Below are 19,126 nucleotides of genomic sequence, written 5' to 3' on the forward strand. Positions count from 1 at the left end.
AGGCCTAACCAGCACAGAGTAGAGCAGGAGAATGATTTCTCGTGTTTTGTGCACAACACACCTGCTAATGCATCCCAGAATCCTGTTTGCTTTTTTTGCAACAGCATCACACTGTTGACTCATATTTAACTTGTGATCTACTAGAACCCCTAGATCCCTTTCTGCTGTACTCCTTCCTAGACAGTCTTTTCCCATTCTGTATGTGTAAAACAGATTATTCCTTCCTAAGTGCAGCACCTTACATTTGTCTTTATTAAACTTCATCCTGTTTACTTCAGACCATTTCTCCAATTTATCTAGATCATTCTGAATTATGACCCTATCCTCCAAGGTAGTTGCAACCCCTCCCAGCTTGGTATCATCTGCAAACTTAATAAGCGTACTTTCTATGCCAATATCCAAATCATTAATGAAGATATTGAACAGAACTGGTCCCAAAACAGACCCCTGCGGAACCCCACTTGTTATGCTTTTCCAGCAGTATTGAGCACCATTAACAACTACTCTCTGGGTACGATTAGCCAGCCAGTTATGCACCCACGTTATTGCAGCCCCATTTAAGTTGGACTTGCCTAGTTTGTCGATAAGAATATTATGCGAGACCGTATCAAATGCTTTACTAAAGTCTAGGTACACCACATCCACTGCTTCTCCCTTATCTACGAGTCTCGTTATCGTGTCAAAAAAGCTATCAGGTTGGTTTGACATGATTTGTTTTTTTACAAAACCATGCTGGCTGTTCCCTATCCCTTTACTACCTTCCAAGTGCTTGCAGATGACTTCCTTAACTACCTGCTCCATTACCTTTCCTGGCACAGAAGTTAAGCTGACTGGCCTGTAATTTCCTGGGTTGTTCTTATTCCCCTTTTTGTAGATGGGCACTATATTTGCCCTCTTCCAGTCTTCTGGAATCTCTCCTGTCTCCCATGACTTTCCAAAAATGAGAGCTAACAGCTCAGCTACCTCTTCTATCAGCTCCTTGAGGATTCTAGGGTGCATTTCATCAGGCCCTGGTGACTTGCAGACATCTAATTTTTCCAAATGGTTTTTAACTTGTTCTTTTTTTATTTCAGAAACTAACTCTACTACTTTTCCACCAGCATTCACTATGTCAGGCATTCCTTCAGACTTCTCTGTGAAGACCAAAACAAAGAAGTCATTAAGCATCTCTGCCATTTCCAAGTTCCCCATTACTGTTTCTCCCTCCTCACTGAGCAATGGCCCTACCCTGTCCTTGGTCTTCCTCTTGTTTCTAATATATTTGTAAAAGACCTTCTTGTTACCCTTTATGCCTGTAGCTAGTTGGAGCTCATTTTGTGCCTTAGCCTTTCTAATTTTACTCCTGCATTCCTGTGTTATTTGCCTATGTTCATTCTTTGTAATTTGTCCTAGTTTCCATTTTTTATAGGATTCCTTTTTTAGTTTGAGATCATGCAGGATCTCCTTGTTAAGCCAAGGCTTTGCCCATATTTACTATCTTTCCTACATAGGGGAATAGCTTGTTTTTGGGCCCTTAATAATGTCTCTTTGAAAAACTGCCAACTCTCCTCAGTTGTTTTTCCTCCTATGGGATCTTACCTACCAGCTCTCTGAGTTTACCAAAATCTGCCTTCCTGAAATTCATCATCTCTATTGGTCGAGACAGCTCTACCAGTCCTTAGAATTGTGAATTATATGATTTCATGGTCACTTTCACCCAAGCAGCCTCCCACATTCAAATTCTCGACCAAGTCCTCCTTATCTGTTAAAATCAAATCCAGAACAGTTTCTCCCCGGTGGCTTTTTCAACTTTTTGGAATAAAAAATTGTCTCCAGTGCAGTCTAAGAACTTATTGGATAGTCTGTGCCCTGCTGTATTAGTGTCCCAGCAAGTCCCCCATCACCACCAAATCCTGGGCTCTGGATGATTTTGTTAGTTGTTTAAAAAAAGCATCATCCACCTCTTCCACCTGGTTAGGTGGCCTGTAGTAGACTCCTAACAGGACATCACCCTTGTTTTTTACCCCTCTTTAACTAACCCACAGACTCTCAACACGTCCATCTCCTATGTCCATCTCCACCTCAGTCCAAGCGTGTACATTTTTTATATATAAGGCAACACCTCCCCACTTTTTTCCCTGTCTGTCTTTCCTAACCAGGCTGTAGCCTTCAATACCAACATTCCAATCATGTGTATTATCCCACCAAGTTTCTGTGATGCCAATGATATCATAGTTGTATTTATTTATTAGCACTTCCAGTTCTTCCTGCTTATTACCCATACTTCTTGCATTGGTATATAGGCATCTTAGATATTGATTTGAACTTCCCCCCAGTGTTTTCCTGGCCCTCTTTTTACTCTGACATTGTTGCCCATGCTCCCTCCTACTTCCGACCCATCTCCCAGGTTTCCATGTTCTCCACTTACCTGCGGGCTTTGCTCCCCTGTCCCCGGCAAACCAGACAAGTCAGAAGACAGCGTATGAGGTATTCCTTTGTCTATAATTATGCTAGGTTCTTGTTTTCTTCCCTCTTGTAGTAGGGTACCAAAAGTAACAACTCACTATTCATTTAATTTCCCCCTTCTTGATAAGGTGTAGTCTTCTACATTATTGATATCCAAGCACCTGGATTTAATTTAATAGCAATCTAGTGAAGTTGGTAAGTGATCTTTGCACCAATATAAATCCCCTTGCCATGGAAGGAGATAGATTTACCTTGTTACAACAGTTCCTGTTGTGTAAATGTTATTTGTGTTGTGCAGTATGTCTACATGATGTTGGAGAATGTACTCCAGGGATGGGCAGTAATTTTTGCAGTGGGGCCACCCCATGAAATTTGTTACTGGTTTGGGACCCCGGAGAGCACAGGACCAGGGACAGAAGGGTGGGGTTGGGAGTTAGAGTGTATGAAAGAGAAATATTTTGTGTGAGAGACAGAGTTTGTGACACAGATTGTGTGCTGCAGTGTATATATGACAGTGACTGTGGCTACGTCTACACTGGGCAAAGTAAGTCAACTGCAAATAGGCAATTCTAGCTATGGCAGTTGTATAGCTATAATTGATGTATCTGTGCCCTGCCTACTTGGCTGTCCTTACTGAAGGAGGAGTGCAGAGGTTGACCGTGATGCTTGAGAGGACAGTTTCGTACATCCCTACCAGACAAGCAAAATCGAACCTCAGAAGATTGACCCAGAGTGGGCCAATCTTCCAGGCTAGTGTGGAGATAGCCTTAGTGTGTGGGGCACACTGAGAGAAGCCACTTCTGTCTCTTTTTAAGGGAAGTCTGTCCTGCTCTGTTGTCTCTCCCTCCCTGCCCCCCAACTCCAGAGTTGGAGTTGTGTACCATTCATGCAGAGGCAACAATGTGGGGGGAAGGGCAGCTGAAAATATGCTGCTGGCTGCAAGTGTGCACACTCTGGTAATCAGCTGGGCAGGCCAGAAAGAAATGCTTGGTGGGGTGGCTCTGGCCCCCTGGCATTATTTTTTTTTCCCCAACCTGATCTATTCTTTGAGAGCTAAACCCTAATACAAAACAGAATATAGAGAGGTTAGTGGGTACTTGATTACTATAGTGGGAGTATGTGAGGATAATTCTTTTCAGGAGGTTTTTGGATCATGGCTGTTGAGAGCTAAAAGAAAATTAGAGTGTTGATGAACCCAGTTGTTGGTTTGTAGCAATATTTATTCTAGAGATGTCAAAAGTGGAACTTTGGTGACTGTTCCTGTGGCATGTAAGACTATTTCATTGTTAAATTGAATTAATTATACATAAAACTAAATTTGAGTGTTTTATGGTAAAATGGAAAGTTGGTGTCTTACAGTTAAACTGCAGTAACTAGGGGCATGCAAGTACTGCAGAAAAAAAATGAAATGCAGTGGTTGAAGAGTGTACCAGCAATATTAAAAGGATTGTGGGGTGGGGATGATGTCTGATGTCATGAAACTATTACTCCTTTGTGCAAGATGTTTTGAGATTCCTGACTATTACTATTTCTCTTGTTAATAAAGTAATTCTAAATGCTATGTCAGATCCATTTTAATGTTAATTTAGCAAAACATAAATATGTTGCTCCAAGACTGTGTCAGGCAGAAAATATATGCATAGGTGATGGCACCCATGCTGAATCTCATTGCTGCAATTGCATTTATAATTTCTGTTGCATGTTTCTAGATCAGTGGGCAACCTTCAGCCTGTGAGCCACATACAGTACCTTACTGTATATGCTTTTTGTTTATCATTGTCCATGTGCAGGATTGCCAGATTCTGTTTGATTATGTCCATATATTCTCTCACACTGGTATTACTCAAATGACCTGAATGTAAATAGGGACATGTGAAGTGAGGTGCTTGTTGATTGTGCACAAAGTTGACTGTGAGAACCTTGCGCTCCCTCTGTATCCAGTCAAAGTGCTTCTACTATTCAGTTGGCACAGCCTGCAAAATCTGAGTATGCAAGCAGTTAGCAAAGTTACTGTATTCCGGGAACCTGTCTCGTTTATGTTTATCTTACGGCCCACTGAGATGAAGGAGGTCCCCTAAATGTTTTCTAAGGGCCCAGTAAACAGTGCAACTGTTGGTAATGCTGATGGGCAATATTGACTTCCTTTGGTTGGGCAAATGTTCTCATTTGGCCCCAGTCAGGTCCTGTGGGTGCCAGAGTAGAGAGGTTCAACCTGTATTAGAAATAGACTTCCAAGTCTTTACTGTCCAAATGCTTATAACTGTGTGGCAGTGGTTCTCAACCCGCAGGTTGCCTGCCGTTCAGTTAGTGCACAGGTGCAATGCAGGAAAGTGAGTTCTCATGGCAGTCTGCTTTATTCTCCTTCCACTTGCTGCAGAGATGCACCGAGAGTGCACCTGCGTGGGGGTGGTGCATGTGGTCCCCAGCTAATCACATCTGTGTTACCTCAGGGGTGAGGGGATGAGGTTACTCTGGGCTTCCTGCAGCAGACATTGCCTGCCTGCCTATCCCCAGCTGGCCGCATCTGGACCTCGAGCTCATAGTCAAAGCAGCAGGCCAAAGCAGCAGGCTGCCCTGTAAATCATTGCATTGCATTTTGTACCTTTATCTGTAAACAGGCAGGGCTTGGTGGAAATTTCTCCCATAGACAGCTTCCCAGTTAGGGTACCCCCGCCCATGGTTTGGTGGATGGAATCACTCTTGCCCCTGGCTGGGAGCAGACATGGAGGGACCCGTGCAATCTCTGCTTCAGGGTTCTAATGCCTTCCACAGAGGTGACCCTCTTTGGTCTGGACAGTGCCCCAATGTTGAGCTCCATGTGGGGCTGAGTGAATGTTCCTGGTGCCCACTGTTCTGAACTGGGCTCAGAGCAACCCTCCTCTATACCACTGCACTCCCTCCATAGTCACTACCATCAACCAGAGGTCAGTGCCAACTCACCTGTACATAAAGACAGCAGCTGGGTAGTCTCTAGTTGTGCTCTGCCTATGCTGCCAATGGCCTCCAATGTTGAGGTGCTGAGAGTACAGCGCTCGTGTTCTATATGCCATGTGCCCTGTATTACGTCATGATAGCCTGCAGAAGGACACATTGCAGTTGCTGCAGTTGTTCAGTGGTCCAGCTCAGGCAAGACTTAAAGTGGGCAGCATCACAAGGAGTCACAGTCCTGACAAAAAAGAATTACAATGGAATTGAGTCACTGTGCACTTTTAGCAAGTTCATGAACATTTATTTATTTCAGTTGGAATAATCGTAGATTTTTCCCTGCTCACTCCCTCAGTGCTTTTTTCAAGCTACTTTAAGCACTGAGCTCCGGGATTTACAATTGTCTTGCAGTAATCATCAACATAGAACTGCCCAAGCTATTATATGTGAGCACTGATATTATATACTATGTGAATGTGGCCCACTTGTGCATAGTGATTAGCACAATGGATCAGTGATATGCTTTTGATAGATTGAAGGGATGCTGTAAGGCTGGATTTCAGTGAGAAAATATCCCCATAGTTGTAGCAGGCTGTCATGTCCTCCACATTTGTAAGAGGAAAGTTTCTGTGGCAGTGGAGCAGCTGTCTGCTGACATTTTCAACAGCTAGATATAAGAGCTATGCAGCTGATGAAAGTCTTGGTTGAGCATGTTAACTGTCAGGCACAATAGTGTGATATACTAGACCCTGCTTTTGCTGAACTTGAAGTTTTGGTGCTGATAGAAATTATATATTGCTTAGTGTACATTTATTAATATTACTGTCTTAGTGATTTGATGAATTATGCAGTATTTTCCATACATTATAACTATTACACTGTCTGTCTCCCTGTTGCTGATACTGTATTGCTAAGCTTTTGGCGAAGGGTAAGGAAAGTCATCAGGCCAAAATTCACCAGAATCAAGTTTTGATTTAGAACAAGGTTGTCCAACCCTTTTTCTTGGGGGACCACACAGCAATTTTTTACATGTTCTGGGGGCCGAACACAAAATAGTGCCGAACAACCACCACCACAACCCCTGCAGTCCCAGACCACTCTCAGCATTAAGCTGTCCTCAGCCTCAAACACCCTTCAGCCTTAAATCCCTGCAGCCCCAGCCCTACCCCCGTGCAGCTTTAAACCACCTGTGCTGTGACCTGGCATGGCGTGGCCCCAGCAGTGCAAAGGGGAGACGCAGGGAGCAGCTCTTCAGAGCTGGAGGTAAATCCCTCCTGGTTGTTAAGTGGGGAGGAGCCCCATGGAGGGCAGGGACAGACAGCACTGTCCGCTGTAGTCCATGGGGCTTTGTTACCCCTCGGCCGGCACTCCAACATGTGGGGCTGGAGCCGTTCAATCCCCCTCCACCCACAAGTGGGGAACAACAGCAAAGTAGATGAGCTGGGACTGGGTGTGTGACTCACCGCAAGACCCGGGCTCCTGTGATGGCGGGAGGAGTGGAGTCCAGGCCGAGGTAGAAGCTGTCATGTCCCAGTCTCCCACCTCCTGCTGTTATGCCCCCTGCAGGCTTCCTTGTGCTATGTGTCCACCTGCCACTAGCAACAAAAGGCAACTGCCACAGCTCCCACTGTTTGCTGTCTCTAATTTTGAAGCCTCACAGCCGACATGTAAAAATGGATCCATTGCCAGTCCAGCAGGTCAATTTCTGGCCTGTGGGCCTCAAGTTGGACACCCTGACTTAGAAGCTTTGCAAAGTCATTCCTTTCCATAATCAGTGGAAAATTTGCTCCGCTGCTTTCTCTAAAGGAAGACATGGAAACCGTAACCACCACTTTTATTGCAGTAATGAATGAGGCAGCAATGGACATCACTGTGCAACACCATTAAAAATATAAAACTTTTGGGGACAAATGGTGAATTGATTTAAATCAGGGGAAGAAAGCCGCAAAATTGATATAAAGAAAGTTACCAAAAAAAGCTAAGACTGGCTGCGCTTATAGTGCCCTTAATTTTGGAGTGAGCCCCATTCAAATCACTGGCACTTCTGTGTTTTTTTGTTTGTTTTTAAAGAAAACAAGTACAGAGAAGGGGTCTCTTGACAAAGCTGAGTTATGTTGAAGTAAAAGAGGAAATAGACTTACGGCATCATCATTATGGTCTGTGGCCACAGTGTTCCAAAATCAGGGGCAAGTATTATGAATAAGAAAATGATCGTGGTAACTGGCAACTCTGTTTCCCTCCTGCAACTTTCTGTAGTGCACACTTGAGTGATAGATTCTAAACCTAGTTAACTAAATAAATAAGCTGTAAGGATTGGATAAGCTTCCCCCACTCAGCAACATCCAACGCAGCAAACAGCTTGGGAATTTTCTTGTTAAATCACACTTACACTAAAGGTTGGAGATAGTCTTAAAGAATGATGCATTACAAAGTGAATTATTTAAGATACTAACTAGTTGATCCACTCTTCCATATTCACATCATTTTCTCACAATAAGCAGTTTTTCTCATGATGCTTCATTCTTGCAACCAGACCCTGCATTGTCATCTTGCACTGCTTACACACTATTTTTTTTCCTCTTTTTTTTTTTTTTTTTTTAAACCAAGGAGCAAATTTTTTCAAAATATTCCTGGATGGGGGTCTCCTATACCCAGAAGCCATGGCAGGTTTTTTTATGGCAACAGTGTGGAGGAATATAGGAAATTTTGTCTCTGATGAATAAAGTCTTCCCGTTTTCTTTATAGACCAATCCACTATTCCTTTCTATGCTGCCTCTGTCCTTTCCTATATAGTGTTTTAACTAATTGCTCAGCTGCGCATGGCCAGGGTCCACCGCCACATAAGCACAAAATGAAAAACATTCTGTCCAGCCTGTGGCATGTGTTACTTTTTAGTCTGCTGAGAAATAAATTGAAAATCCAGAGCTTTCAAGAAGCAAGATCTGGTAGTCAGGCTGGACAGATGAGAGCCATTAATACATTTTTATGAAACTAAGTGTATGTATAGCATATTTGTAATAAGATTTAATTGCAATTGTTATTTTTAATGAGGCATCCGGTATTTTAGTGATTTAAAAATAAAGAAAAATATTTTTAAATAGTTGATTTTGATATGCTCTGCTGGAAAACTATGGTACACTTGTAGTTGCTGCTTTTGCTGGTACTTAAGCTAGGTTTTTAAATCCTGTTTTGTACCTAACTGCTTTTCTGCAGTTTCTAAAAATAGATGTGCAGTTTGATTATTGCTGTTACTGTGTATGTAATTGCACAAGCTTGGCTTTTTTGATGAAGGCTGTGATGGATCCTGCAGTTCATAAGTGGGTCTGCAATCAGAAGTCTGCAATTCAGATGCAAAAATTCGCTGTGACTCTCTTGTTACAAAGACAACCTTTGCTTAGAGTCTAAAACCTTTATACTTCCTGTGGTTCTCATAATTTCAGACCTGATAAGATTAACATTACCTGCTGATTGTTGCTCCCAAAATCCATACTAAAGATGGTAGTTACATAGCCTCTTGTTTAAAATGACTTCTTAACTCTACTTCTCTCTACATTATTTTCATACTGTTCCATTTTTGGCACACATTGAAAGAGAAGGAGGAGGGGAAGAAAATGCATAGGTTGTCTTATGAAACCCCATAAACTTTCTTTCTCCCTGTAGGAGCAGGGAATTGCATAATATTAGATTTCTAGAGATGCACATTTAACTCTTTTCTGTCCATGCTTGAATCCTGATTTCTAAGAATATATTTTTAAATTTTTGGAGGATAGTTATGTAAAAGGCTATCAACCAATGAGTGATTTTCAAACTGGTCATTTTTTATTTCCTTTTTATAGTGTGCATTTTGTATGTAAGCAGCATGTTACCCCTTGTCGATCTGTATGGTAGTTAAAGTTTGGGTACTGTAGGTTAATGTAGTTGGAAGCAGAAATGGAAGGATTCTAACATTTTCTTTGCAACCAGGTTTATTTACAGTGTGCAAAGTTCTGTTTCTCTGAATGCAGGGAAGAAACACAAAAGTAAGATTTTTTTTTTTAAATAGGCCAAACTTCTCCATGTCCTCCTGTCAGCCACCAACCACTCTGTCCAAAAATTTCTTCTTAGGCTTCACTCAGATTCATGCTATACTTAAACTTCTGCTTGAAGTTTATTCAGGTAGTCTCTGGTGCTCTCTAGTTCAGTGTTCCCGACCAGGATCCCTTATCTAAAACCAGTGCTTTTTTCTAGAAAAAAAAGGTGGCGGAACTCAAGCCCCAAACCTCCCCCCTCAACCCCAGGTAGTTTAACCCCCCCCCCCCCCCCCCAGCCCCAGACTGCCTCCAGGCTTCAACCCCCCTCCGCTTTAAATGAATGCTCCCTACCTCCAGAGTCCCTCCCAACTCTAAACCAATGCCCCTCCCCTCCCTCAGAACCAGAAACCCTCAAAAGCAGGCAGAACCAGTCACCCCGAACCCCTTCTCAGCTCTCAATCAATGCCCTCCTCCTCCTCCTCCTTCTCCCTGAGAACCAGGGTCACCCACCCCCCCACCCCCGCTCTGCATCACTGCCTTGCCCCAGAACCAGGACCCCCTGAACCAGGCAACCCCAGCCCAGCCCACCCCTGTAATTCAACCTGACTCACCAGAGTCGCCCGTGGAGCTGGGGATGAAGTGTTGCACCAGCCCTCCAGGGCCACGCCAGGCCTCCTGGGCTGAGCTGCAGGTGCTATACCGTGCCTCAAGGCTTTGCAAGGTTCTGAATCAGCACCCAGCCACGGATGCTGAAGCAGCACACATGGCACCAGGCCACCACTGCTGGGGCAGCAGCAAATGGCAGTAGCTGCATGGCTCCCAGATGGAGCACAGTAGCCACTCTAGGACCTGACAAGTCGCACAGATCCCAGCTGGACCCCCACATGTGAGGGGGGAGGGGCGCGCCACATGTGCAGCTCTTAGCTGCATTTTGCTACCCCCCCCCGCCCCCCTCGCTACCCCTTATGGGGAGCATAGCTCGGCCACCTGCCAAAATGGTGGTGCTGGGTAAAAAGGTGCCGGAATTCCATTCTGCAGTGTTGGGGCAGAAAAATAAGCCTTGTCTGAAACAATACTCAGCAAAGACTCTCTGCCCATAGACTCCAAACTCCTGGATGAGTTCACATAAGCCTGTAATCTTAGGTGGGGGCTTGTGACCCCTCCCCCCCCTTTTTTTTAAACTTGCAAGTGATTTAAGGGGTGTATTCCCATAAATCTCAGTGAGATTTTTAATTCACTTGTAATGCTTCACCCAGCTCCTAACATTATTACAATTTCTTTTCCCTGACTAGAAGATCAGCCCTTCATAAAACAAGAGACTCAGGAAAAGTACTTTGAATGCATGTATTTGGAGGAATAATTTCTAATATCAGTATACCTAAAAATCACCTGTTGACCATCCATATGCTTACTTGTGGGCTATTGTCCATATACGTAGTTGTGGGCTATTATCCACTATTTATATCATGCCTGATTTGTTGTGTTCATGAAAGTGTTCACAATTAACTTTCTTAAATATGTTGATTACATCAAGTCTATCAAAATGTATTTTGCATTTAAAACCAACTGATTTAGTAAATAAAGGAAACATTAACTGTGGTTAGTTTGAATTGAGTCATTTACTTTCTAGTCACCGTGGTCTGTGTTTTTTAATATAGTGGGATTTTGAAGTACTGACATCCCACTGAAAACAAGAGTTAGGCTGGTTAGCTAATCCTGCTAGTTGTTATTGTTATGCTTTCCAGGAGCACACCAGGTTTTGAAGCACCTCACTGTCATCTGTTCTTAGTAGAAGGAAGCTTTTGTGCCTTCTATAGGTCAGCCTCCCAGTGTGACTGGCCATGGGCCACCACAGAGACTCCCCCGAGGCCTCTCAGTCATTCTGCAAGTTAGTAACTGGCATGTTTCAAACCTTCAAGACCCCTGAGCATCTCCTTGGAGTATTGATACCTTGGTCCACGGGGACACTCGTTCTACAGTAAACTCTTCCATATCTGGCATTCTATTATCTGGTACTCCCAAATAACCAGCATTTTAACCATAAGTAAATTTTAGTTATGTTTTCTGTAAGTAAAGTAAAGTGAAGGTAAATACAAATAAATACAGCAAATACAGTGTAAAGTTTACAGTGTACAATACTACTGTTGTTGGTAAATAAAGTACTCTGCATACATTTTTGTTTTTCTTATTGTTATGCATTGCTAAGTATACCTCCCTGTTATCCCAAATATTTGAATATCCAGCAACTTCCTGGTCCCAGGGCTGCTGGATATGAAAGAGTTTACAGTAAACCCCCGAGATACATGCAACTGAGTTGCGCTTGTCTTGGGTTAACATGACTGCTGTCCATGACAAGAGCATGGAAATTGTTTCTGTCAGCGGTGGCAGCCTGACTCTTCCCACCCCTGACAGGAGTGGTTTCCTGCTCCTGTCTGGAATGGCAGCTGCTGCTGTCAGCAGCGGCAGCCTGGCTCCTGGCTTCCCTCCACCGGCAGGACTCGGGACACTGATGAGCACATCGCTGGTCAGTTTGTTGGGTCCTGCCAGCAGAGGACAGCTGGAAGCCAGGCTGTCACATGGTTCCCGGCTCCCCACCACTCAAGGGTAACTGCCTGAGTTACCTGAAAATTCAGCTTGTGTGAGGTTGCCAAGAATGCAACCTCCACGTCAGTGTGGGGGTCTGTGGTACTGTAATCACAGATTTGTTGCTTCCAAAGAAACAGTTCACCTCAGCTTACTGATTTGACATCAGGTAACTGCTCCCTTTAAAAATATGTAAGTGCTGTGGGTTATTGTGAAATCAAACGTATGCTTATTTAACTAAGTATATAGGCTGAGGTAGTATGAAATAGGAAGTATGGGAAACAGCTGCATAAGCGCATAAAAAACACATGGTAGAGACTACCTTTATTAAGACAGTCGTGTCAATCATTGCTTCAAAATTCTTGAATTGTTCCCCAGAAAATTGACAAAGTAAAATAGGTTGAGTCTCAGGCAAGATCATGGAAGCCCACAGACCATTTACCCAAAACATTAAAATCGGAGAAATAGCAAAGTAAAGGGAAAGACTTATTCATTCCTTTTCACCTTCAAGTTATTTATAACACTTGGTAAACTTTCATTTCCGTCCCCAGCAAATACTCATAAGGAATCACATTCCCAAACTGACAAGTGCAATATTTAAAGCAGAATAACCTTCCAAATGCATGAAATGTGTGACAACCGGATGCAGTGATCTGTGGAAATAGTTGATATAAAAGCATATGAGGTTACTATGGAAGTTTTGTTTGGCTGTTAGGTTTCTAGCTAGAGATGGAAGTTGAAAGCCTTAATGGAGCATTGAACCTAGAAGGTTTCACCTGCTAGATTATTTAAGTAAAGCAGTGGTTGATTTGAAAAATCCAACTGGAAAAGTGAATGAAGGATGTCTACACTTGCAACTTTATTGTGATAATATGGTCCTGGCACCAATGCTAAGGGAGAGGTCTTAAAATTTAGTAGGGTTATCATCATGGGTCAGTCATATGCCTTTTGTTGTTTCCAGAGCTTAAGAACAACCACCTCCATGAGAGGCCTGGGTTCCAATGCTGGGAACATGGCTCCTAGCATTGAGAGCCTGTCTACACTGATATGTTCATGTGCTGAAACTTGCTGCACTTAGGGGTGATTTTTCACACCCCTGAGTGGAAAAACTTGCCAATGTAGGTAAAAAAGCCTATGGTATGTTTGTGCGGTTGAGGTATAGGCTGACAAGGAGTAAACCTGCAGAGAGACTGGCGCAAGCTTTGGTATACCGTGTATATCAAAGGAGGAAACTTGGAAAGTGTGAATGTTAGCAGTAGAATGGCAGATTAGTCTAGTCAGAGGTATGCAGTTGTCTTTTTCTGTGTCAATTAGCAATCTTTTAATAACAATGTATGGTGTTGTGTGCAGCTTGTTACAGAAGCACAGTGCTTCTGCCTTTTTTAAAACTAATTCTGGAATGTGAGATTCAATCAACATGCTGAAAGATGTCAGTATGTTTTTGTACGTGTTCTAAAAATAACTCAGTGCTGCAATCACTAACCTTATTTTGTCAAATGATACTTGAATGATTGTATCAACTAAATACAAGGTAGAGAGTACCATGCTACTTCACTCTTCTAGTTTTATATTGGTTTGTGACCTAGCTTGAAATCAAGACTTAACTTGTTCTTTTTTCAGCGTTGGATAGATCGCAATCCAAGAGAGATGGCGGTTATAAAAATAGTTGGAGCTTTGATCATGCTGAAGAAAGTGAAGGCGATGCAGAGAAAGAGTAAGACTATTTTTATCTAAGTTATTGAACATAAAAATATGTAGAGAAGTATTATTTTGTAAATTAATAAGCCATAGTATACAACACTGTAAAAATATTAGGTCCGCAACTTTTTTCTTCGGTAAGTTAAATACTAGTTTAAGAAAAGTCTATTTTAAAAGAACTCAACATTCTAAATTATTTCTAGCCAAAAAAATGTAATGGGCAAAGATGTTATAATTTATCCCGAAAACCAGATCAGCAAATACAGCATTAAAGGCTAAAATTTAAATGAACTCCAAACAGTGTTAAGCTAAAGACCTATGCTCTCAGGATATACAGACAACCCTAACTCTGCCGTAGATGCTTTTCTGTGATACCCATATGATTATGAGGGAGAATTTTAGTGTTTATAGTCTGTTTAGATTAAATTGAAGTAAAAAAGCTGGATTCTACCCCAAACCCCAGGAGAGGTTGTTTTTGTTCTTAAACCGTTCACTAGCACACTTCAACATGTTTGGTTTGTTACGTTTTTTTTTTTTTAAAGTCCCATCTTTTTCACTCATTTTACCTTAAATTACTGATATATTTTCTCAAACTTACTGTAGCTTTTTGTCTGGTAAATTTCTTAGTTTCCAAAAGTAATTTGAACATTTGCACACGACTACTCACTGAGAAAGAAATGAAATAATGTTTTAATAAGGTGTCTAATCTCAAGATATAGAGCATGACTTTTAAATTGTGCTTGAGAATGTTTGATAGATAGGGTAGATTTTAAAAAGAAATATTTAGGATTCATATTCCTTTCTTGATATTTTTTTAAAAAAAATAAAAGTTAATGCGTAAGCTGAGCAACAAAATCTTCTCTAAAGAAACTCATGAAGAATATTCCTCTTTCAAACTGGGCCCTCTTCCTGTTGTTCCCAAATGATTGACACCAAGCTGCCCTCTGCAAGATAGTTAAACCTATGAGCCAGTGGTGTTCAGAAGAAATTTAACCAATTGCCACAGGACCGCCCCCCCCCCCCCCCCCCCCGAGAGCTGAAGTCACACCATGTGAGCTGGGCCTCTCTAGCCATCCTGCGTCTGGAGCCCGCCAGGACCAGAGGTGCAGCCTCTGCTGCTGCTGCTGACATGCACTTGTCCCACCAGGTGGTGGGGCGCGTGTGCAGAGCGAAGAGAGGGGTGTCCCATGTGTCCACATTTCGCGTCACTCTGCTTCCCTTTTCTCCACATGTGGCAAACAGGGAGTGTGTTGGATGCTGCAACTCTGTGCTGTATGGAATGAGGAACGCTGAGGTGAATGGAGGCAGTAGCCATTTTTTGGAAAGGCAGGTATTCTTCATGCCATTGAGGCAAAAAGGAGATGATAACCATTTTGGCTGTGTCTACACTACAAGATAAATTTGGCTTTATTAATATCGATTTTGTAATTCTGGAATTACTAAGTTCGAAGTTGACCATCCTCATCTCCCATGTGCTCCTCACAAAGTTGACTCATTGCTGTCATACTCAAATTGGCAAACATAGACTGTTGCAGTGTTGCATTGTGGAAACCTAACCAACAGTTCCCTCATCCACATAGCATTCTGGGTGTGCTTGCTGGTCTTTGACATCATCTTCCCACATTGCATTTTCCTCATTCCCCTCCTGTGCGAAGCAAATGTCCATTTTTGCTATTGAAAGGAAGGAAAAGTAGGGCATCCACACAAATGGCAAAAAAGGTTTACAGAAATGTCTTTCTTCTGTAGCTGAATTCTCAAGTGGCCATCCACTGAGTGTTCCCCCTCCTGGGATTGGCTGCTGACTGTACTCTCAAAGTTAGAAGAAAGATAGAAAAGTCTAGGAGAAAAGATTTTTGACTTTTATTGAAAATAGTACAGGGACCCCGAAATGCTTGAAGAAAAAGAAGATAGGAAAGTGTTTTGGAAAAAAGAGTGTTGCTGAGGGGAGAGTGTTTGGCTGCTTCTTCGAGTGTCCCCGTGGGTGCTCCACAATAGGTGTCGGGCTCGCCTGGCGCCGCAGATCAGAAATCTTCCAGCAGTTTCTCCTGGATCGCACATGCGCCAGCGCGCGCTGCCCCCCTGCGCGCCCCCGGCTGCGTGCGCAATCCGGTCCCCGCCAGTTCCTTCTCAACCGCCATCGGCTGCAGACGGAATCTACTCAGGCTAAGGCCAGAGTCAGATTAAATAGTGGCTTTTTTCTACGTGTCATTTGTTGTTTTTGGTTATTAAGAAAAGAAAAAAAGAGAGAAAGCAAAGACAAAGAGAATATCAGCAAAAAAAAAAAAAAAAAAAGAGAGAGGAGCGGAGAAGAGAAGAGCGGCTGTGAAGGCCATTTAGGCTGCCCACTGCCCCGCAGGCCAGTGATCACTATTTGGGGTGGAAAGGCACGGATTAAGTGCTAAGTACCCTATTAACAGTAAAGGACTCACCCTAATGGCCTCTTCAGGTTTTAAAAAGTGTGAGTCATGCTGTGAAGCTATGCTGGCCTCCGTGGGGCATAGTGAATGCATCTGATGCCTGGGGGAATCACAGGCTACCCAGAAGTGTTCTCACTGTGCTAAGCTCACAGCCAGGGCCAGGAAGGACAGAGCGGATGAGGCGTAAAATGCTCTTGTTGATAAGGCTCTCCAGCTGGACTTGCCGGAGAAGCCTCACCCGGAAGGGCCCTCTGGGTTGCATAAGAGGAGGGCAGTTTTCTCTGACCCCCTCAGTGCAGAAATGGAGGAAACTCTCCCTGGCTCAATCCTTGACAGCGTTTGCAGCGAGCAGGATGAGCGGAGCACACAGCCCCCAGCCGCATACTCAGGCAAGCGGCAGCGCAAGTGGCAGAGGCTGAGCCTCTGGTTATACAACAGCCGGCACGTGCGGCGCCTAGAGCGTCAGCGACGCAAGCGCCGGACCCAGCGGCACCGCCACAGGCGGCACCAGCCCCCGCAGCACCAACGGTGCAAGGACGCCAGACATGGAGCCTGCAGGCACCGGAGGAGGATACCCGCGCGGCACCGCAGCTGACGGTGCCGAGCACGGCGCTGACAGCGGGGCCGAGATCCCCGGCACGGAAGGGGGCGGTGCCGGCCCTCCAGGGGAGGGGCAAGGCAAAATCAAAAGCCCAGCACCGCAGTCCATCTCCGGACAGGGCTGCGCTGCTGTTAGCACCAAGCCCTCCCCCTGTGATACACACACTGCACCGAAGGCCTGTGTCTCCACCGGCCCATCCGGAACCTCCTTCTCCATTCCTCCAACCAATGTCACCATGGCTTGGGCCACCTTCACCATTTCTGGGATTGGATCCCCTGGAGTACTATCACAAGCCAGTTTCATCTCTATCTGTGTCACCACAGAGGTCTCGCTCTCCCAGACGTTGGGGGTACACACCCCGTGAGTGGTCTAGGTCTCCATCCCCGGACCTTTGCCCATCCTGCCATGGTCGTCCTTATCATGCTGGACACAGACACCACAGGCCTACACCCAGGGGCAAGTCCCCCCCCAGCCGCTCAATACTCCCGATCGGGGATGGAAACACAGTTGTCTCAAGGGGAGTTAATTTTAGAACCCTGAGACTTTCCTTCACAATCCTCCAGCAAGCAAGTGTCTCATCATCTGCAGGAGCCCGAGGGTTCGAGGGAGGTTTACCCTAGTGGTTCCTCCTCATCCTCCCCAGATGAGGCCATGGCCCCTGGGGATGTCTCTCACCCGGATGACCTTAAACAGTTTCAGGAGCTGTTTGAAAGGGTGGCTTTCATGCAAGACATTCAAATGGCAGAGGTGCAGGAGAAACATCGCAAACTCCTGGAAAATTTGAGACCCCCAGCTTCGTCCAAAATTGCTATTCCACTGGACGAAGCCATTCTGGAGTCAGCCATTACTATATGGCAGACTCTGGCCTCTGTTCCGCCTACGAACAAGAGAGCGGATAAGAAGTACTTTGTCCTGGCAAAGGGCATGGAGTTCCTCTTCAGTCACCCACAACCAAATTCTTTGGTGGTCGAGTCGTTCCAGCAGAGGTCAAAGGCTTCTCAGTACAGACTGGGGGGATCGGACAAAGATGCTAAGAAGCTAGAGCTGTTTGGCAGGAAGGTATACTCCTCTTCTACCCTGCTATTGAGAGTGGCAAATTATGGGCACACCTAGCAAACCATAATTTTGATAATTACTCCAGGCTTACTCCCCTCATGGATTCACTTCCGGAAGACAAAAAGCTGGTGTTAAACGCGATTATTCAAGAGGGCTACGCAGCATCGCGGATGGGAGTCCAGATTGCGCTGGACGTGGCGGACACGGTGGCATGTTCAATGGCTACAGCAGTGGTCATGCGTAGAGAATCCTGGCCCCAGACGTCGGGTATCCCGAGGGACCTACAGGCGAAGATCGTGGACCTTCCCTTTGATACATAAAAGCTGTTTGCAGACTCAACTGACTCGGTCCCTCACTGCAGTAAGGACTCGAGTGCTACACTTAGAACCTTGGGCATTTATACTCCCCCATACAGGAGGGAAAAATTTTATCCTCGGCAAAGACGCTACGCTTACAACCACAGCGTGGTCAATATCAACGGGGCTACGGCCAAGGGCGCTATCAACAGCAGCAACAGTACAGAACTCCTAGGCGACGTTCTCAACAAAGCCGTACGCCCTCGGGTCAGGCCCAAAGGCAACAAGTTTGACAGGTACGTCGGGGGCTGCACTATCAATACCCTCGCTCAATGCCACTCTCATCTCATGTTCCATCATCGCCTCAGACCGTTCCACTCCCAGTGGCAAAAGATCACCACAGACAAATGGGTGCTGGAGATCATAGCCACGGGTTACGCGATCCCTTTCCAGTCGCTTTCACTGACGAAGCCTCCCGCCAGGCCTCACCTCAGGGACGCTGCCACGAGGCGAGGCTCAAGCAGAAGGTGAATCACCTTATGTTCATAGGGGAGGTGGAAAGAGCGTCGGAATAATTCTAGGGGAAGGTTTTTATTCACGCTACTTCCTACCAGAGAAGAAAACAGGAGACTGGAGGCCCATCTTAGATCTTCGGGGCCTCAACCGTTACTTGCGCAAGCAACGTTTTTGGATGATCACAGTTGTCTTGATACTCACAGCACTGGACGATGGAGACTGGGTTGCAGCACTCGACTTACGAGATGCTTACTTTCATATAACAATCCACCCGGCACACAGACACTTCCTCCGCTTCACGGTCGGCCAGGAGCGCTTCCAGCACAGTGTTCTTCCGTTTGGCCTCTCCTCGGCCCCCAGAGTCTTTACCAAAACCCTGGCAGTGGTGTCAGCCTACCTGCACAGACAGGGGGTGTTTATTTTTCTCATATCTGGGTGACTGCCTGCTAAAAGGGGCCTCGAAGGCAGAGGTCTCACGCATGATACACGTCACAACGGACACGTTTTTCTTCGCTGGGCCTAGTCATCAACCTCGCAAAGTCAAAGTCCGAACCCACACAACATATAGAGTTCATAGGG

The 19,126-nt window shown here is 44.8% G+C and overlaps 1 protein-coding gene across 5 annotated transcripts in view; it reads left to right on the forward strand.

Annotated features, from left to right (window-relative positions):
• Positions 1-19,126, forward strand: part of SENP6 (SUMO specific peptidase 6) — a 157,296-nt gene that overhangs the window by 17,341 nt on the left and 120,829 nt on the right. For 4 of the 5 annotated variants that reach the window (XM_074990988.1, XM_074990984.1, XM_074990986.1 and 1 more), the window contains exon 2: positions 13,584-13,677. In XM_074990988.1, the coding sequence (XP_074847089.1) occupies positions 13,584-13,677 (94 nt within the window). The remainder of the gene's footprint in view (positions 1-13,583; positions 13,678-19,126) is intronic. The other variant, XM_074990987.1, reaches the window with a different exon arrangement.

Source organism: Carettochelys insculpta, chromosome 3 (assembly GCF_033958435.1).
Source record: "Carettochelys insculpta isolate YL-2023 chromosome 3, ASM3395843v1, whole genome shotgun sequence".
Taxonomy (NCBI): Eukaryota; Metazoa; Chordata; order Testudines; family Carettochelyidae; genus Carettochelys; species Carettochelys insculpta.